This window comes from Canis lupus, chromosome 25 (genome assembly GCF_003254725.2).
Source record: "Canis lupus dingo isolate Sandy chromosome 25, ASM325472v2, whole genome shotgun sequence".
Lineage (NCBI taxonomy): Eukaryota > Metazoa > Chordata > Mammalia > Carnivora > Canidae > Canis > Canis lupus.
The window spans coordinates 47,342,385-47,364,381 of record NC_064267.1 but is presented as its reverse complement, the minus strand read 5'-3'; the positions used below and the strand labels follow the sequence as shown (position 1 = coordinate 47,364,381).

At 44.5% G+C, this 21,997-nt stretch overlaps 1 protein-coding gene across 3 annotated transcripts in view; it reads left to right on the top strand.

Moving 5' to 3' along the window:
- The window catches only part of IQCA1 (IQ motif containing with AAA domain 1), a 146,307-nt gene that overhangs the window by 89,733 nt on the left and 34,577 nt on the right, over nucleotides 1-21,997 (top strand). For 2 of the 3 annotated variants that reach the window (XM_049101295.1, XM_025463554.3), the window contains 4 exons: nucleotides 4,960-5,027; nucleotides 8,803-8,885; nucleotides 15,710-15,817; nucleotides 19,455-19,654. In XM_049101295.1, the coding sequence (XP_048957252.1) occupies nucleotides 4,960-5,027; nucleotides 8,803-8,885; nucleotides 15,710-15,817; nucleotides 19,455-19,654 (459 nt within the window). Of the gene's footprint in view, nucleotides 1-4,959; nucleotides 5,028-8,802; nucleotides 8,886-15,709; nucleotides 15,818-19,454; nucleotides 19,655-19,987; nucleotides 20,420-21,997 lie in introns of those variants that run through there. The other variant, XM_025463556.3, reaches the window with a different exon arrangement.

Sequence of the window (21,997 nt, the reverse complement as noted above, 5' to 3'; positions counted from 1 at the left end):
CCAATGTCCACTTCCCCAAGCTCTTTACCCACTCTCCCTTCTCACCTGTGCTTCAGCACCCTGAACTTCCTCTTTGTCCCTCAAACCCACTGTATTCCTTCCCACCACAGGGCCTTTGCACATGTTGTTCTCTTTCAAGAACTATCTTTGCTCCCATGCTCCCTAACCTAGCTAACTCCTATTAATCCCTTAAATCTCAGTCCAAGCCTTCCTTCCTCAGGGAAGCCTTCTGGGCCATCCATAGTAGGTCTGCTTTCTCTGCATACATATAGCACTGTATACTAGGTCTTCCAGGTGCTTTATCACAGTTTTAATGTTATATTTATTAGTGAGATCATTTTGTTGGTATCTGCCTTCCTGAATCTACTGAAGGACTATGACTGCAGGAACTGTATTACTGTCTTTTTTGCTTGCTCACCATTGTAACTCTTTCTGGCACAAAACAAATCCTCAGTACATATTATCAAATAAATTAGTCAAATTGAGATCCCATGCAGATTGATCCCTGTAAGCTAAATATGTGCCTCAAGATGTCACAGTATAGCATCAATTGTCCAGCAGTTCACAGCATCCAGCCACCTCCTTTCTGAATCCATGTTCACCAAGCAACGTTCTGATAAGTTATTATAGTTTCCTGATGATTTTTCTATAAGATACGAGTCTACATGGTCTGTTTCTCTTGGCAATTGTATATCTGATTCTAAATTCACCAACTTAGATTATTCCACTTTCCACTTTCTCCTGTTATTTGTAGATCCAAAATTAGGCTTGGGAAACAGATTATCTTTATTAATTTTTTTCATTCAATAGCATTTATTGAGTACTATATGCCAGGTATATTTCAAGTCATTCAGAATAGATAAGAGAACAAGACAGACAAAGCATCTGTACTGGCAAGAGCAAGTTTCCAGATCTGTAAGATTGGATAACTCTGGATGTGCTGTCATCCTCATGATGACATCACTGGGTGAGGTCCTGCCTCTCAGAGGCCCTCCTTTCCTGAGTTCTCCTCCTGTTGTAATCATGGAAGTTTTAAGAATATAGGAGTTCCTGGAGAAGCTAAGAAGCTCCTTGAGGGTAAAATCTTTGGCTATTTTTTGCATTTGACAGAGAGCTAGCATATATAAATGGGAAAGGGAGGAATGCCTTATTTAAAAATAAATTGAAAATCTACTTTGAAAAGAAACAAATGAACATTCTACAACTGAAAATTGCAGAAGCAGAAATTAAGAACTCCTTGAACTGATTAAACAACAGCATGGGCATAGCAGAAGACAGATTGAGCTTAAAGACCAGCCAATAGGAAATCTAAATGGAAGTGCTGAAAGAACAAGAATGTAAAGAACAGAACAGAGAATAAAGAAATTTGGGACATAGTCAGTAGTTGTACTGTATGTGTAATTGGAATCCCCCCACCACCACCAAAAAAAGCAGGAGAATGGGAAAGAAGCAATATATGAAAAAGAAATGTCCATGAATTTTCCCAATCTGATGAAAGACATGAAGCCACAAATTCAGGAGCCTCAATGAGGTCAATGAGGTTTGAGTAGAACAAACACAAAGAAAACTACATCTCAGCACATCATGGTCAAAATGCTGAAAAGTTGAAGATAAAAGGCAAAATCTTAATAGGTTTGTTTTCTTCTTTTAAGACACATTTCCTTCAAGGAAACAAAAATAAGAATAAGAATGACTGCTGACTTTCTCAACAGGAACTATGGAGCCAGGAGGCAACAAATGGCATTTTAGAGATTGGAAAAAATTAACTGCCAACCTAGAACTCCGGACCCAGTGAAAACATCCTTCAAAAATGTAATGAAATAGAGATGTTCCTGGATAAACAAAATCTTAGAGAACTTATCAGCAGCAGATCCACAATATGAAAATACTAAAAGAATATTTTTCAGGCTAAAGGAAACTGATCCCAAATGGAAACAATGAAGTGTAAGAAGGAATGATCAGCTTTTGAAAATATAAAACACTACTTTTAGAATATTCTGTTTTTTAAGGGAAGAATAATAACAAAGTCTTAGGTATTTATATAACATGTAGAAATAAAATATATGACAACAGCAACTGATAAGGTAGGTAGGGGTAAATGGACTTGTAAGGTTATTGTGCTGTTCAGGCACCATAAAGTGCTAGTTCAAGGTAAATTATAATAAGTTAGTGTTATATTTTGTAATTCTTTAAATGATACTAAAATGTATAACAAGAAGTAATAATGAAGATAACATGGGAAAATAAAAAATACCTGATTGATTAGGAAGACTACAGGAAAGGAAAAGGAAAAGGAAAAAGAACAGATTGTACAATTAAAAAACAAATATTGGAGGGATCCCTGGATGGCTCAACGGTTTAGCACCTGCCTTTGGCCCAGGGCATAATCCTGGAGAACCGCGATCAAGTCACACATCGGGCTCCCTGCATGGAGCCTGCTTCTCTCTCTGCCTATGTCTCTGCCTCTCTCTCTCTCTCTCTCTCTCTCTCTGTGTGTGTGTGTGTGTGTGTGTGCATCTCTCAGGAATAAATAAATAATTTTTTAATAAAGTAAAATAAATAAATATGAAGATGATAGAATTAAACTTAATTACTGGTAGAGGGATAGATACATAGATCGACAGAACAGAATGCACAACCAGAAGTGAGTCCACATGAATATTCCTGACTGATTTTTGACAAAGGTACAAAAATTTAAGGAAGAATAACCTTTACAATACATGATGCTGAAACAATTAGATAACCACAGACAGAAAAAAATGAACCTTTACCTAAGTCTCATACATTGTACAAAAATGAGCTCAAACTCGAATGCACTTGAATGGAAAATTTACAACTATAAAACTATTATTAAAATATAGGAGAACATCCTTGGGATCTCAGGCTAGACAGAGTTCTTAGAATAAATAGCAAAAGCAGAATTCATAAAAGGCAAATTTAGACTTGATCAAAATTAGAAACTTTTCCTCCATGTAAGATTCTAAGGAGAACATGAGAAGACAAACTAAAGACTAGGAGAAAATATTTGCAAACCACATATCTGAGGAAGAGCTAGTACCTAGGGCATATGAAGAACTCTCACAACACAACAGTTAAAATGCAATTGATTAGAAAATGGGCAAAATACACAAGGAGGTATGGCACTGGTGTGGCTGTAGAGAGGGCAAGAGAGCATGGGAAAAGATGCCATTAGCCATGAGGGAAATGCAAATTAAAATCACAATGAGAGGTCACCACACTCCCATTAGGATGGCATCACCAATTGCTGGAGAAGATGGGAAGAATCGAGATCACTCATACATTACTGGTGGGAATGTGAAATGGTATTGGCACTCTGAAAAGCAGTTTGGCACTTTCTTTGCAAACCAGATATGCACGTACTATACAACCAAGCAATTGCACTCATGGGCATTAATCCCAGAGAAACAAAGACACACACACACACACACACACACACACGCACACACACACACCCCTTCATTCACAATAATTCAAAACTGAAAACAGCAATAAAAAAAGAACAACCGTTGATATATAGAATGACCTGGCCAGATTTCCTGAGAATTATAACAAGTGAAAAGCAAAAAGATATGTACTCTGGTTTTGTTGATACAACATTCTCAAAAAGACAAAATTATGGAAACGGAGGAGAGATTCATAGTTTCTGGGGGTTAAAGATGAGGTGCTCATGAGAGGGAAGGGAGTGGGTCTGGAAAGGGCCCCTTGAGGGGTCCTGGTGGAAATAGAAATGTTCTGTATCTTGACTATTACATTGTCAATACCAGTGTCTTGGTTGTGACTTTTGGTTCAGATAGTTCTGTAAGATGTTACTTTTGAGAGAAACCTGGTAGATGGTACTCAGGATCTCTGTATTATTTCTTACGACTGCGTGTGAACCTACCATAGTCTCAAAATAAAAAATTTAACGTGTAAACACCTGAAAATCATGAAGTATAGCTATGTGCAACCACATTAAGTGAATCTTAAGAACATGATATTGGCTAAAAGAAGCCATAGGCAGTTTATATTGTGCAATTCTGTGGACCGCAACAAGCAGTCTGAATCCACAGTGAAGTCTACCCACAGTCTCTCTCTCATGATCCTTTCCAGGGATGGAGAGAAGACATTCTAGATGTTGATTCAGGCAGTGTTTATATGGTTATATGTAAAAAAATAAATGCAAAAGTCAGTCAGCCTGCACACGAGTATATTCACGGTGCATAAATTATACTGCAATAAAAATAATGAATGAATGTAGACATGGACGTGGAGGAATGAAAGATGCTAGGATAGTAAGAAAGTGCCCGACGGTCAGTCTGCATGACGGGGGAGCTTGGGCGGAGGCCTGAGAAAGAATATGAGCCAATAAAGGAAGAGAGCCCCTGGAAGAACTGCATCCACCATGGTGGTGAACTTTAACTTCATCCCATGGGCGATGGGCAGGAACCAATGGGTGCTTTAAACAGAGTAGTGAAGCAACCAGCACTGTTTTGAACAATCATATTCCAAGCACTTCCCTCCGGCTATCCCAGTGATCAGAATGCAGAGCCCCCTGGGATGCAGATCTGGGGCTGAGGCTAACAGGGCACGAGATTGGATGTCAAAGACCAGCACAACTTGATGGCCTGGGCACGCGGTGCTCTCATCCTTTGTAGGTGAGAGCCCACAGGAAGAGCCAGAATGCTCAGAACCTGTTGGGAATCAGGCCTTGTGCAGGCTTCGCAGTGGTGACCTCACCATCTACCCACCCAGGGATGTGCCCACATAAGCAACCTGCAGTTTCCCAGGCCAAGCCTTCCGTCCAGGAAAATGTGGCAACCGCATGTCCAGTGTGCCACAGTGGATGTTCCCATCCCATTCCCTGCCACCACTAACAAAACCAGCTGTTTTTCCTAGTATCTAGAGCTAATTTGCTCACTTGTTTTTACTAAATTGTTGACTGTTTCCATTTTTTTCCAGAAAAAGAAAGGGAAGAAAGGCAAAAAAGGGAAAAGAGGGAAGAAGGACAAAGATCTAACAGCTGACAGGTGAGGTGTGCCCTAGTGCTGTTGTACTGCACGTGGAGGGCTCCCCAGAGCAGAGCGCAGGTCACCACAGAAGTCCACGGCCCCAGCCTAGGAAAGGCACCCCTCTCTGCCCACCGCACCTCCTCCCGCCTCAAAGTGCTGGGGCCGCTCTGCAGTCCTGCATGAAATGCAGCCTCCTAGGGACACCTGGGGGACTCAGCAGTTGAGCATCTGCCTTTGGCTCAGGGCGTGATCCTGGTACCGGGATCGAGTCCCACATCGGGGCTAAGCAGGCTCCTGAGGGGAGCCTGCTTATCCCTTTGCCTATACGTCGCTTCCTCTCTCTCTGTGTATCTCATGAATTAATAAATAAAATCTTAAAAAAAAAATGCAGCCTCCTAGCCTGCAGAGATGTACGGCAAAGGATGTACGCCATGGTCACCTCTGAGATTATGTGAATTTTTTAAGTTCATGGGGATCCTTTTTTTTTTTAAGATTTTATTTATTTATTTGAGAGAAGGAGAACACGAGCACAGGGAGAAATAGAGGGTGAGAGAGAATCTCAAGCAGACTTCCCACCCAGTGCAGAGCCTGACGCAGGGCTCGGTCCCATGACCCTGAGATCGTGACCTGAGCTGGAAACAAGAGTCGGACACTTAACCAACCAAGAGGCATCCCAAATTTCATGGGGTTCTTAAGAAATTGTTTAAGAAATAGCATCCTGATCCAACTTTTGAGGGAGCACTGACACTCCACGAGGGCAGAGACTGTTCCCGTTTCCTGCCCTGTCCCAGGCCCGGCCCACTGAGGCACTTCACAGATGCTCGTTGAAGGGAAGGACAGAGTTTTACCATGTCAAGGGATGTTTCCATTTCCTTGAGCTCTGCTGTCCGAGCTTTGATACTCATGAATCATTTTTAAATGCTCATTTTTTATGCTGAAATGACCCTTCAGTGCTTTAACACTGGAAATAAATAGAACCTGGGTTTTCTGATAATTTCAAGGAATGTAGTGGAATCTAAAAAAACAAAACAAAACAAAACAAACAAAAGAGATGCAGGAAATAAGCTAGTGGCCACCAGCTGGGGCAGGGCTGGGGGACAGGTAGAAAAGGGGGATCAAGAGGCACAAACTTCCAGTTACAAAATAATTAAGTCAATAGGATGTAATGTACAGCATAGGGAATATAGTCAACGATATAGTAATAACTTTGTATGGTGATAGATGGAGACTAGACTTATCGTGGGGATCATTCTGTAATGTATAAAAATACTGAATCACTAATAATCTAAAACTAATAGGATACTGTGTGTTGATTATACTTCAAATAAATAAATAAATAAATAAATAAATAAATGTCAAACAAAATACAATCCCTAAGAAAATGTCAGAAATCATTCTGAAGGTAATACTTTTTCTCCCATGGGTTTTATTAACGGGTGTCACATATTGCTCCCCTGTTTGGGAGTGTTTTCTAGTCATCCCCTGCCTACCAGGGATACATTCCCAAACTACTTGAGAGTGGATCCATGAGAAAGGAAGCCAGCTTAGAAGCATCCAGAAGGAGAGAGGAGGCCAGAGCACACCAGAGCTAGTGCACATGCCTGGAGCCTGGCAGGTAGCCCCTGGAAAGATAGCCAGAGGGTGTGTGGGCTTTGGCTCTGTAGAGAAAAGGCTCGCACAGGGTACCCATAGAGGCAGGTTTCCTCACTTGAGGCTCCATCATCTGGGGACAGGTTCAAAGTCAAGATGCTAGAGCTGACTGATGCCTAAGAGGGGCCTAGTCAGCATCCTGAGAGTCAGGTGCCTATTCCTAGGGCACCAATCCCTCCAAGTGCCAGCACTAATGCCTCCTGGGGACCCAGGGAGCTCCCTTCCCTAGACAGGGGTCCAACCTATGAATGCACACAGTGCCACAGGACACAGCTGTTTTTTAGTAGCTTTTAAAACCCATCTTTCTCCTTTGCTCTTACATTAGCCCCAAAACCAAGTACATCTTTCAGGCGAAGAAGATTATGCTAAGTGCCTCATCCAGACACAAACCAGAGCTAAAATCAAATCAACCAATATGACCTGACCACTAAATTAAAGCTTTTCATTCACATTCTCATGCATATAAAGATGAGTTTACCAAATAACAATACAGTTTAACAATACAGATCACACATATGTAGCTCATGAACAATATCCATTAGACATTGAATATGTTCTTATACTTGCTTCTGTATAATTGAACTACCGTAAATGGGCCAAAAGTGGTTCTCTAGTGAAATAAAGAGAGACCAGGACTGTTTTATTCACTCTTGTGCCCGAAAGTATAGAAATAACTGGCTGTCTCATTCCTAGAAGACTTTTCATTTCAATTTTGGAGACCCTACATCTCTGGACTAAGGCCAATCCCACCAAGACACTCTAAGACAACTTCCATTTTTCTCATCGAGTTAATATCAACCTGAAACCAGTACTTTTATCATATTTAAGGTAGTTTTAAAGTTGAAAATGTTTTATTCCATAACAGAAGTTTATTTCACTGGAAAGATCCAAATACAGGCTTGTGTTCCAACCTTCTTCATGTATTTTGTTTTGATTGTTTTAGAGAATCTTCTTCAATTTTATGTTAGCATTTTATGCATATATTCTATGTTTATTATTAAATCAATATTCTAGTTTAAAAAAAAGGACAGTTGGTACTTTCTTGATACTGGTCAGATATTATTATCCCAAATCCCATTACAATTAAAACCTTCTTAATTCAACACAGAGTTTTAAATGTTATTTTAATTTAAATACTATTTTAAATATATTTGAAAGAATAAAATTCTGGTCAATTGAAGAATGGGGTCATTGAATTAATATTTATCCCAATGGTATTTGGCTTAAATATAACTGATATTCTTGCTCACATTAACCTGGATCATACAACAAAGAACTAGTGAAATATAGTTAATATATTTACAATCCTTCATTCTAAAGAAAGACTCGGGTAGAACTAAAGCATAAGGCCCCTAGAAATGAAAAGGGAATAGGCAAAACATCTCAAAGGATTAAACTCAATATTTGAGCTTGACCTATCTAAATTCCTACAAACCAAGCCCCAGTTAATTTCACTGGGAGTTTCAATCATTAAGTGGGATACTGTCTTGATTTTTTCCCTCAATTAGTATAAATTACCAGTGGGCTGGCTATATGCCCAAGGACCTCTTAGGGAAGTGGTTTTGACATCTGTAAACACTAAGGAAAAGTATAACATCCTCCAAAAAAAAAAAAAAAATCATCACACTCACTGTGTTAGACATTTGTCTTTCGGAGTAGAATTAGTTCCCCTATAAGCCTTTGTTCTTTATAGATATTTCTCCTAAACTATTATGCTATTGGGTTAAAAAGGAAACATCAATTTCACAAAGGATTAATGATCTACTACGGCTTGCAGATGCTAACTGAATGTATAATTGTGGGCCCATTGCGCTACTATTATTGGGCAATTTCTAATTCATATCTGTGCCGTCACAAGGACTAATGAAAGGGCACACTGGAGGAGCGATAGCTGGTCTCAGATGCCCACAGATATAATTCTTATTAATGGGAAACGTCAGATGTACACACGGATGAGCAAAAGTATTGTTTTTAAAGCCTAATGTGTCCCTCAAATTGGAGAAACGCTTCCAAAAATCAACTTATTTGCATAGATACAAATGTGCTTAGAAATAGATCTGGTGAAAGTTCTCTGTGTATGTGATTAACAGAAATGCTGATTTTATTGTCTGCTCATGGAATAGCTGGTCTGCTTTATCACCAGGACCATTGAGTCTCTGTATAAGGAACTGGTGGAAGAAGGGCTGCTGATCCAGGCTCTGAAAGTTAACCTCTCTGATTACATCGGTAAGATACACCAAGAATAACACATGTATGTACCACATATGTCGCCCCTTGGGTTGCGAGGTCCCGACAGCTGGAAATAGGATTCCTTTGCGTTTCTGTCCAAACCAAAACCTGGCCCCCGTGGTGGCTTGTGGTTGATTTTGGTTGGCCCGAATTGATTTTAATTCATTCCGTGCTGTGAACGCATAGGTCCAGCTCGCTCCTGGCTCTCTTTGAGCCTACTAGCAAAGTTCCTTGAGGCGTTCTGGCTGGCATAAGCCAAACTGAGGAAAGGAATTGTTCACACTTTCAGATTTAAACAAAATGCCCCAGGGAACAGCACCTGGCATTTGCACAACACACAGTTCTTAGAGGAGGAATTCCTACCAGAAAGGGCCACCACAGAAGTAGCTGAAAGGAAGGAGGGGGGACATTTGCTATCACCATCCCCAACTAATGTTTTCTCTTAATTTAAAAAAAAAAAAAAAAAAAAAAATGATGACCTGAAAGCACACTTAAAACTTAAAATTCTTAGTAATCATAAATAAATAAATAAATAAATAAATTTAAAAAAATAGATAAAAATTTCTTCCTAATCCCAGCACCCTGAGGCAGGTATAATGTTCCCTTTCCCTCATATATGAACCAGAACATTCTCTCACATAACCACAAAAGAATAACCACACTCAGACAACTTGACATTATTACGATGCTATTACTTAATACCTAGGAAGCGATCTACTCCCCCAATTGTCCTAATACTGTCCTTTATAAATGTTTGTCTTTCTGAATCCAAAGTCCAATCAAGGACCGTGGCTGCGGTGCTCCTATCTGGTTAGTTGCCTTTCCTGCCTTTGATCTAGAACAACCTCCAACCCAACATCCTTCACACCATTGACAGTGTCAGAGTCCGAGCTGTTTCACAGACTGTCCTTCCACAGACGTGGTTTGATGGTTTCCTCGTGACTGGATTTGGGTTAAACATTTCTGAGAGGCAGACTCCACAGGTGATATTATGTCCTCAGTGTTTCACGCTGGGAGCATGTGTGTCCCATCACTGGGGACATTAAGTTCCATCACTGGCCGAAGATCTGTTCCCCAGATTTCTCCACTGTCAAGCTTCACTTTAACCTTTGTAGTTAATGAATAACCTGGGGGGAGGGGGGATTCTTCAAAGCTCTGGAGAATCTGTTCCCAACTGGCTTAAAGTTTTTATCATCCACTGATGATTTTTGCCTGCTTTGATTACTGCTAGGGGGGTTATAAAATGTGGGTCTTCTATTTTTTTTCATCCTTACTATGTTTAGTAGGTGCCATTCTTCTAGAAAGATATGGCCTTCCCACCCTCTTTTTAAATTGTTGTGGCATCCATGTAGAAACATGGAATCTCTATCTTTTATTGTATTATATTGTACATTGACTTAATTTTAGCCTGTAGGAACGAGAAGGTTGACATTTCCCTCTGATCAAAAAAATGATTAATCCCTTTGAAATAAAGCCACATTTCCTTCTTGAGGGTCTGAAGGAGCATTCATTTTTCCTAATAGTAAAAGAATTTTGCCACAACATATACTGGGTTATATATTGGATTTCTATTTCTTTTATGTGTTTCTTGTTCAACTACTAAAGGGTTTTCTCCTGGATTCCATTGATTTTGTTCTGTTAATTCTGTTCATGTGAAAAAATGACATTTTTCACAGAACCCTGACCCTTTCCTTGTGATTGAGATCTCTGACTTCTCCTCAACTGCCGTCTCTTTTGACATTGTGTCTTTTTGTTCATCGCTGAATTTCTAGTGTTTATACAGTACACGGCACAAGGTGGAGTCTCCAAAAATAATGAACCTATTTCTCATCTTCTGTTTGATTTCTTACCCATCTTGGACTTTGCAATGATCTGTCAGTTTCCAGGCAGCATCTTTATGACACCAAAGGCCAAAGTGACTACAATCAGACACTTAACAGTGAATTCAAGTGAAAATGACCCAGTCTAATGATAGCCATTTTTCCAAAGAGGACATCCAGATGGCCAACAGACACATGAAAAGATATTCAACATCTCTCATCATCAGGGAAAAGCCTCACAACCGCGATGAGATACCACCTCACACCTGTCAAAATGGCTAAAATTAACAACACAAGAAACAACAGATGTCAGTGGGGATGTGGAGAAAGGGGAACCATCTTGTACTGTTGGTGGAGATGCCAACTGGTGCAGCCACTCTGGAAAACAGTATGGAGTTTCCCCAAAAGTTAAAAATAGAACTACCCTATGATCCAGCAATTGCACTACTAGGTATTTACCCAAAGGGTACAAAAATACAGATTCAAAGGGGTACCTGCACCCTGATGTTTATAGCAGCATTATCAACAATAGCCAAACTATGGAAAGAGCCCAGATGTCCATCGACAGATGAATGGATAAAAAAGATGTGGTATATATACAATGGAATATTATTCAGCCATCAATAAGAATGAAATCTTGCCATTTGCAATGACATGGATGGAGTTAGAGAGTATTATGCCAAAAGAAGTAAGTCAGTCAGAGAAAGACACATACCATAGGATTTCACTCATATGTGGAATTTAATAAACAAAACAGACTAACATAGTGGAAGGGGGGAAAAAAGAGAGAGAGAAACAAACCCTAAGAGACTCTTAGAGAACAAACTGAGGGTCAATGGAGGGGAGATGGTGGGAGATGGGCTAAACGGGTGACGGGCATTAAGGAGGGCACTTGTGATGAGCACTGGGTGTTGTGTGTAAGTGATGAATCAATGAACCGGAAACCGGCATTGCACACTGCATGTTAACTAACTGCAATTTAAATTAAAAATCTGAAAGAAAAAGAAAATGACCCAGTCTAACAAAATCAGTCATTCTGCCACAGGGGCTTTTCCATGTTTTCCTTATTTTTTTTTTCCCTGGTAAGATCCCTTAGCTTGAAAGACAGCAGTGGATCGTGCCAAATGCCCACATAAAAATAGACAATGCATCCAGACAGCAAAGACGGAAACCTGCAGACAACATTTACACCAAAACTAAATGACAAGGTCTCCCCTCAAACCTCAAAGTACAAGCCATTAGGGACGCAGAACAGAGGAACACCGAACCAACCAGCAAGCACTCACCGGGAAGCTAAGGCAGCCACAGCATCTGTGACCGGGAGGGGTCCGGCCACCTCAAAACACACCACCGTGCTTTTAATTTATCTGGAAACAACAGAAGAGGGGGCTCTATGACTTTTAAAAAGCTACCCGGAGCCAAACTTACTTCTAAAAGTATAGAAATGCTGTCTCATATAAAATTAACGTCTTGGAAACATCCAAGATCAAAGCCTATGCAAAGTTTCTATCAAAAGGAAAGAAGGAACAAATTAACATCACAAAAAGACATGTAAATGGAGCCCACTCTTTCAAGCAAGCTAACACAATAAGAAAATTACAGAAGAAATGTAAGAATACACGAAATGGAATTAGAAAAACTCAGAAATGAGCTGACGAAACTCAAGGAATATTAGAAATAAAGAGAAAAAAATAATTTCAGAAGATAAATTGCCATGCATGCAAGAATGAGTAAGTAATGCTTCGAGAGAAATAAAATATGAAAGACAGAATGTGGGATCCCTGGGTGGCGCAGCGGTTTGGCGCCTGCCTTTGGCCCAGGGCGCGATCCTGGAGTCCCGGGATCGAATCCCACGTCAGGCTCCCGGTGCATGGAGCCTGCTTCTCCCTCTGCCTGTGTCTCTGCCCCTCTCTCTCTCTGTGACTATCATAAATAAATAAAATCTTAAAAAAAAAAAAAAAATGAAAGACAGAATGTCCCCTCCCGGACCTCCTCGCCCTTTATGGAATCCTTCTGTGCCTCAGTTTCCACAATTAGGGGAACAAGAGCAGCTCCGGCCTCATTAAATCGCTGTGAATAATGAGTTAGGGGATGAGGCCTTCGGGATATGCTTGGCCTGGCGCAGAGCTAGCTATTGTCCTGCTCTTGCTGGTGGCGGCGTTCTCGCCCAGCCTTTGGCGAGCTCAGGGCAAAAATACAGGGAGGATAGTATTAATCATAAATTAATATCCCCCTAGATTAGCTGGCCCCACTCATGGTTCAGCCACTGGGCTTTTGGGGGAGCATTCTCCCGAACCTGGAGTCACTGTGTTGAGACCCTCTCCTGGGTGTTCAGAGCCTGCCCTACAGAGGAGAAAACTCAACATCATAGACGGCATGACTTACACGTGTACACATGAACCCCCCCACCCCGTCCCCCAAAGCTTCGGAGTAGGTGATGCCCGGGCAGGTGCACCGTCTCAGCAGCGCTGTCACAACACGAAGTCAGCCTGGAGCCGACTCTCTGCTGACCTTGTCCTGGAAGCTGGGTGGCCTGCGTCCAACCCAACAGTCTAGAAACGGGAAATCATTATTATTTTCATGTCTTTTTGTGATGTTAATTTGTTCCTGAATCCTAAGCATGCAGCACGCATCCCGGTCCCTGTCGTTGGAGGAGTGGAGGTGGCTGGATGTCCACCAGCACGTCTACTCTTGAGCCTCGGCCCCTCATCCGCCAGGAACGTATTTGGGAAGCTACAACTTGTTAAAAATTGCTCGGTTCTTCATACCCTTTTTATGCTACGTGGCGCAGAATGGAGTATTAGAGGCCGATTGGCACCTTTATTTCTCAATTACTTTTTGATTTCTCGTTATTTTTTTCCCTGCTCTGATGTCCCCGTTCTCTCCCATTATTTCACTCCTTCTGTACCAGTTTGCTAGGGCTGCTGAAACAGGTGTCGCAAACATTCCGTCACAGCCTGCAGGCCAGAAGCCCAAGATCAGGGTGTCGGCAGGGCTGGTTCCTTCTGAGGGCCTGAGGGAGAAGCTGTTGCTTCGCTGAGGCCTCCATGCCCCCTCCCTCCAACCCCGGTCTCTTGCTCCGACTGCCAGCCCTCCTGCCCGGCCGCCCCGCTGTCCCCGAGCTCCTGTGACACTCTGCTGCGTCTCCCCGTCCTCACGTCCACTCCACACGCCCTCCCCGTGCCCACGCCTGTGTGCAGGTTGCCCCTTTTGGTAAAGGACACCAGTCATCATGCACTGGAACCCACCCTAATGACCTCACCTTCACTGGTTATATCTGCAGCGGCCCTATTTCCAAATGAGGTCACATTCTGAGATATCGGGGATCTGGATTTCAACATAGGAATTGTAAGGAAACACTGTCCGACCCGCAACATGTCCCCTGTTTCTTTTCCATCCACTGTTGTAGGCTTTCTGGCCTTTGATCATGCCTTGGACTTAAAATACCTTTTCCTCCACCGTTTCCCTCTTCCCTCTCTGGCGGAAGACCTGGTATCCATATAGGGAATCCTGAAGTTTCTAAGCTCTGCCTGCGTGGATGGGAAGAGCCTTATGGCTTCCACGTCCGGCGACTGCCAAACGCAGCCACGCACTTCCAGGATGAGAGTCAGCCCTTGGCAAGTGGCCGGGGCTGGTCGTGTCCTTCGTGCCATCAGAACCAACACCCACTAATTCAACTTAATATGATGTGTCTAAATAAAATCTGTTAGGTTCTAGAAAATATGGTGCATCTGGATATTAATATGGATTTATTTAAGCAGGAAAATTGGGGTCACTTTCAGATCACCTCCAATGTCATGTTTACAGCAATAAGCCCTGGATTTAATGGTGGCTACAGGATCTCTTCCAGCTCTAGTAAAGGCAAAATTAACCACTCTCCTATTTATTACCTGTTCATTAAAAAGCGCGGGGATCGGAAGCCACAGTGGAAGCTTTCACTATCACTCATTCTCTCCAAAGTCCCTTGCCAAGGACTTTTTTTTTTTTTTCATGTAAGAGCCTGCCCTCCACAACAAAACAGCCAGCATTATCTGGTCCTTAATTCTAATTGGCTTAGCATTCAAAAATGCTTTAAAAGCTTTTATTTCGCATACACGTAGTGCATTATATTTGACATACATACAGAACATCAAGAGCTCTGCAAGATCCATACCTCTTATAGAAAGAAAAAGTCAGAGAAAAAATGATCCAGACACTGTGACTCCTGCATTGAATATTTTTCCTTCAGATTCAGGTACAAATCAAGAGAGAACCGTATGAGCATATAAAGGTCCCTCCTCATGACAAATGGAGACAGGCAAACTAATTTTCTTGGTGACCTTATCTAAATTACTTAGAAAATAACACTTCAGATTTATGACTAGTTACAATTAAGACCTTTGATGCCTTCTAATTAAACCTGTAAAGATTTATCTCTGTATTATTCCTTTGGTAATCCTTCGAAAATGATAAAAATGTAAATGAATATTACCCTCAAAAGGAGATGTTTCTATTTATCCTAAATTAGACTCATAGCCTTCCTTTCAAATGATTGCGTTTTAGGTTCAGATTTACACGGCTCCAGTACAAATTCCACATGGATCTTAAATAATTTATTTTTAAAGTCTGTGCAAATGTTAGACATAATCGCTTCGAGTGCGAATTAAATAAAGCCTACCATGTTTTAGTCTACTTTGCATGTCCTTCATCTTAGAACTTTGTGCCACTTCACGTGTTTGATATTTCACAGGTTATTTTTTTAGAAATCCCGGGAGGTTAGTGTCATCCTCAGCAGACTTCCCTGTGACCGTAGCCAGGAGAGCAGTGCTATCGTGACGGGATGGGTTTTCCTCCAGGCCTTTGTCTGAGAGAAGATGTGCTCTTCATGACTCTTGGGAACACCATTCTGTTTGCTCAGAAGTGTTGACTGTGCATTCTGTGTTAGTCTTGCAAGTGCCAGAATGATGCAGCTCAGACCAGCCCAGGCTCCCACTGACTTATGCTCTGTTTCTGTTCCGCTAGGAGAGTACAGTTACTTGGGGACCACTCTTCGCCAGGTGTCCATAGAACCCATGCCTTCGCTCCTGGATGTCAGACAGCTCATCGCCCTGTACGGGATCTTGCCACTAGGTAAAGACTCCACACACTCGTGCTTTTCCAAGGAGCAGGGGTGCCCTTGCTTGCCGCCTTTGGCAGCCTCGTCCCGGTGGAACTCTTCGTGCTGACAGTTTCGAGGGAGGGTAGTTCTCTGGCCACCCTGCATCCCGAGAGCACAGGAGGTTGGTGCTACCCGGGGCGGGCACGTCGGCACCGCTTTGGCGTGCCTGCTTAACATTCTGGACTGAAGGTCCCGTCGGCAATCATCCGGAGAGATAATAACCCAAGCAAGCACCTGCAATTAAAATTAATCAAATTAGACAAAGGGCTAATGTTAGGCTTGCCTTTTACACACAGGCTTCTGTTACTCGGCCCTTAACAAGGCTGGCCTTTCATGAATCAGTGAAAGTGTATTTCATGCATCTGAAGGATCAGGGCTCCACCGGTTTTCAACGACATCCACTCTGACTGCTAAATACAATTCGACTGTGATTGTTCGGGCCAACGGACCAGAATTCTGCAGCGCGCCGACAGGTGCAGGAAGGGCGGGGCTCTTTGTCACAGAGCTATCTGCTGCTTTCCTTCGCCCTTATCATTTTAATAACTTTTTTTTATGTGCATGACCTGAGTCATCTGGGGCAGGGGCAGGAACCCCAGCCAGGCTTTGCTCTGATGGCAATTCTGAAATAGAAATCATGTTTTATTTGTTTGACTGGCTTTAAAACAGTATGGGAATCGTTTGGGCACTTATAATACTGTTCCTCTTTGACCTAGACCTACGGGCAAGAAATAGTTCATTCCTCTTTTTAATTTAATGCTGAAGTAGTAAGTGGAATTGGGAGTCAACATAAATTTCATATATATATATGGTATATATAAAATATATCATAAATAAGTATATGATACTTTGGGGGTCAACAAAACAAATATGCAATATTTATGAGGCCCATGCCAATAAAGTAATTAGCCCCCAGCCCTCATCACAGCATGATGGAAAGCAGTAGAGCAGAAAGTGCCAAGACCCAGCGTGTTTTTCATGGGACTCCTAGGACATGAGGGGGGCGGTGTGTTTGATCCTTGGCTTGAGGATAAAAAATGATGGATGTGGCTTCCAAACTGGCTTAAAAGCATCAGAAGAAGGATGGTCGAGATGCATCCCACTTGAGCCCTCCTGTTGTCAATGCGGATCCTGCAGTCGCTATGGGCTGCCCACCTCCCCCAGAGCCACCGGGCCTCTCTTCTCAGGACCCGTATGTGTGTTTGCAAGACCCAAAGAGGCCAGACGGCCAAGTACGTTCACAGGTCTGCTTTCAAGTGCTTCCTTTAAACTTCATAGATCTAGAAGGGTACCGTTACTACAAGGGACGTGTTTGTGGGCCCTGGTGTCCAGGTCACCACTGCCAGGACCAGCCCACCCAGCCCCTCTGCAGAGGGCCCTGAGGACACACCGTGAGGCCATTGTGCACCCTGGGCCAGGCAACGCAAGCACCTGGTGGCCTCCAGACCCCCAGGAGCCTCAGCCAGGGCTCCCAGGAAGAGGTATGAGCTTTCCAAGCCCCCTGGGCACATGAGGGAGCACCCAGGATGCATCTGGTCAGCATCCCCCCAGTCACCCTCCCAGAAATGTCACTGTCCCACAGAACATGGAGGGAGGAGGGCACTCACGGAGCAGAAGCAGGGTGCGGACAAGTTTTACACGCATCGTTTCAGTTCCCCACAGAATCAGTGGAGGTGAACATCCCCACGCTTACAGATGAGTGAGCCTTTCCAGGATCCTGAGGAATCTCCTCAGAGTCCGGGGTCAGAGGGGTGGCCGAGCAGGGTTTAGGAAGGATGCGGATCACCAGCCCCCTTGTGACTCTTCAATCCTCGGGAGCCGAGAGCCGGAAAGGGTAAATGCGCAGAGGCCCCGACAATCCCTCTGCCTCCCAGCAGTCCTGCGTATCTGTTAAATCTGCTGTTGAAAGGCGGGGTGAGCAGGAGAAGCCGAGGCCCGCGTGGCGAGGGTGCCCACACATCCGATCGGCTGTGCAGGGGCCCGCGAGGCCCGAGTGCAGAGGCCTGCCGGGACCACCACCTCCCCCTCTCTGAGTGACCCCGGTGACCTCGTCTTCCCGGGAGTGAATGGATCCCCCCACCCCGTCCTGCTGCTTCCCTCCTGCTGCCCCTCCCCGGATTCCGTCCTCGCATGGTCCTCTCCGTGCTCCCTGCTTTCAGCCAGCACTCTTGGCAGATCTGCACCCCCAGCCGCCCCCCAGGGACCCCTACGGGCGGCATCAGTGTCCCTCCCCAGCCTCAGCTGCATCGCTGGTAACAACTGTCCGCCACTCCCCACTGCCTGCCTGACTTCCCAGCCCTCGTCTCTGCACGTTGCCCTGCTGTCCCCTCAGAGGCCAGCTCAGGTGCCACCCTCGCCCGGAAGCCGGGCCTGAGCCCCCTGCACCCCGCCGCCCCCGCCAACCTGACCTGGAGTTAGGTTCCTCTCTGAACCTTCTGTGGCTCGCTGGATCTCAGCACTCTTAGCCTCCCTTCTAGTCACGTCTGCTCGGGTTCAGCTCCCGGCCCGGCCATAAGCCCTGCACAGCAAGTCTGGACCCCTCCCCGCTGGAACCCCCTCCGGCCCCGGGACCAGGGGCTGCACGGCCTCCCGACGGACGGTGTCTGTCTCCCATCATGAGACAGAGAATCTCCATCACCGTGTGATGGTATCGTAGCCCTCGCCGGCCCCGAGTAGAGCGTGCCTATGCCATTGCATTTTCAACAGAACTCGCTCGAAACCGGTTCTCAAGTTTATGTTAGGGAACCATAAAAATTGTTTCCACTCCTTTGCTAAATTCCCTATATGTTTTCAGTTACCCCAGGGGGAGAAAAAGGCACAATAATAATTGTAATAGGAGTATATTTGCCGCCGGTCAGAGATGCCCAGTGGCTGACCGAAGCCGAGTCCCATGATAGTAGACGTTGTGACCACAGCACTTCCCAGGATCTCATTTTATAATTGCTTAGTGCAGCCCCGCGCTCCGCTTGTGTTCAGGACGACAGAAGACACTCAAGCCCGAGCCCTGGAGGACGTGGACAGTGCCACGGCCTCTGAGTGTCTGCGTGGTGACTCGAGGCACCCCGCAGCCCCGAGTCAGGTGGACTCTGTCCCCACTGCCGGGCTGGGACCCGGGGCCGAACTGCACCCAGCTCTGGGTTCTCTCCTTCCCCTCCTGCGAATCATAACGAACATTCTCAGCCCCGCGCCCCGACCGGCTGCGTGTCCACATTCCTTTCCCTAAGCTTTCAGAGAATGTCACACCACTGCTGACAAGCAGAGAAATCTGCGGCCCCCCCCCCAAAAAAAAATGCCAGAGGTAAGTTATGGCAGGAATGTTCTTTAGAATTATGAGTTGGAGGAAATTCTAGGGTGAGGGGCAGCAGGAAAGCCACATACAGAATAAGCAAAGAGATCCTGTGGTCCCACCTGGAGCCCTGACCTACAAATCAAAGGTGTCACGGGCCAACTAAGACGGTGAGGTGTGCCTCCGGGTAGAAATGCTTTGGACACATTCATCACTGTTGCAGAAACTGGGGTCACACCCTGCAGGGACAGCCTTGAGGGATCCCGGTCTCAGCGCCCCTTGGCTTCTCTGCGGGATTGTAGAGCCTGTGCCTCTGCATTTTGTAGGTTCTGCAACGGTGCACGAGAAAGCTCCTCTGGTGAAGTCCCTGCTGCTGGCAGGGCCATCCGGGGTAGGGAAGAAAATGCTGGTCCACGCCCTCTGCACGGAAACGGGCGCCAACCTCTTCAACCTGTCGGCAGCGAACATCGCTGGGAAGTACCCTGGCAAGAATGGCCTGCAGATGATGCTGCATGTGGTCGTCAAGGTACTTGTTGCATTTCTTGGTTTCCAGTCCTCCTCCCTGGTTCAAATCACATGTTCAAATCCCGCCGTTAATGTCCTTAAGCCAAGGAGCAGGGACCCTGGCAGATGGTTGCCTTAGGCTGACGCACCCATCTCTCCTGAACTCCCCCATCGCATCCTGCTGTGAGTCACTTCATCCTCGTCTGGCCGAGCATCCCACAGAGAGAAACAGCTTCTTCCTTTGTGTTAACCATCCCTGCTCCGCTGTCCAGATCAGCCTCCTCCCGCCACAGGAATCCTTCCTGAAATGCCCCTACCTGTCACTGAAATCATAAGCCACGATTTCTCTCTCCAGCTCCCTCCTTCCTTCCATAATGACGCCAGCCACTTGCATTTTGGGGTGATCTTACACGCATGGTGTGAGCTGCCAGGGTATGGTCCGTTGGGCACATCCGCTCCCCACACAGGTGAGACGGGGGAGCCTGCAGGAAGCTAAACTGACCACAGGGGGAGGTAAATGCTCCATGATTTCGGGGCTGGAGGATAGGATACCCTAAAAGATCCATGCACAACCCAGCCCCGTGATCTTAGGCGAGCTCTTCCCCTCCCTGCGCCTCTCTCGTACCACCAAAATGAAGCAATGATACTGTCAGCTCTAAAAGCAATGATTCTCTGATATTATTTAGATGTGGGTGATGATGGTAATGGGTAAGTGTTAAATAGGTAGGTGACAGACACATCGGGACACAATATGCATATATACACATAAGGATTAGCAAGTTGTCAAGCACTTGGATACAGAACACTCATCTTTAATATTAAAACCTCACAGGACTTCATGGTTATTTCTTTGAGTTGGTTGTCCTTATGCTGTTCTATTCCATTGTAGTTGCTAGAACGCCAGATAAGCCAGCTTTGACTGCACAAAGATGCCCACCTAGCAAGGACTGCCCCGTACCTGGGGCGAGGTGTCAGCTGCGCATCAGCTCGGGGCCCGGAGGCACGGATAAACGTGGGCGCTTGCCTGCTGCCCATAGGACTGCTTCCTTCCCCACGTCATGCTGACAGCCACAGTGAGGACGTGATGGCGATGGGATTTTGTTCTCCTGGCCACATGATCCCCACCACTGCGGCGAGTCCTGACATGGCCCCCCTCCACTTTCCCCACCTGCTTGTCCTGCAGGAATCCATGGAGAGAGAATTTTGAAGAGCTGGGAGGTGGGAGGGGAGGAAGGCGGGTCGGGAGTTAAAGACCACTAAGCTGTTTAGGAGAGTGCCTCGCCTCGTATGGACCAGCCGTGTCGCCTCTTTGTGTTGTTACATTGCAGCCCCATGAAGAGTCCATCCTCATCCCATTTACAGATAAAGACCCTGGGCCTCCAAGAGGTCCAGTAACTTGCCCAAGGCCATGTGGCTGAGCTGGGGTTCAAACCTAGGTGCAGCTCTTCTTTGCCCTCCTGCACCATTTTTATTAAGGTAAAAATTATATATGGGGAAATGCAGAGATCTTAAGTGTACATCTCAAGTGCAAGCTTTGAAAAATGTACGCAACCGTGTAGCCACCATTTTCACGGGGTTGTTGGTCCTCATGTAACTTCTTTTTTGAAGTATCTATCAGGTCATTCACCTACTTTTCACTGTGTGGTTTGTCTTGTGATTTGCAAAAGTTCTTTGTATACTCTGGATGTGAGTTCTTTGCCAGACACACGTATTGCAAATATTGTCTCTTGTTCTATGACTTGCTTGTTCATTTTCTAATTTTTTTTTGTTGTTGTTTATTTGTCCTATCACCTACTGCCATAGGGTGTTGAAAGCTCCCACCGTGATCATGTATTTCTTCCTTTCATTCTGTTGGTTTGTGTTCACAGACGTTAGGAGCTGTGTCCACATTTAGGATGGGGGTGACCTCCTGTTTGGTTATTTTATCATCATGAAATGTCCCTTTTTTGTCTCTGGCAATACTCCTTGTCCTGAAGGCTACTGGTCTCATACTATTAGAGCTACATCAACTTTCTTGATAACTCTTTTATTTTCAGTGTCTTTCTGGTTATGGTGCGTTTTCTGTGAACAGCACATAGGTGAGTCTTGCTTTCTTATTCACCCTGACCAGATACATCATTTATTTGGAGGCTTTGCCCATTTACACTAAATGCAGTTCTTCATATGGTCGTGTTGAGTCCACCATTTGCTATTTTGTTCTCCACTGCCCCATCTCTCCTTTTATTCTTCTGCTTGTTCTTTCCTGTTTCTTTTGGGGTAATGCTATACTTTTTATTACTTAATTTGGATTCGTTTATTGTCTTTTTAGCAAAGCCTCTTTCTTATTTTGTAGCAATTGCTCTACAAATTACAATAGTCATTTTTA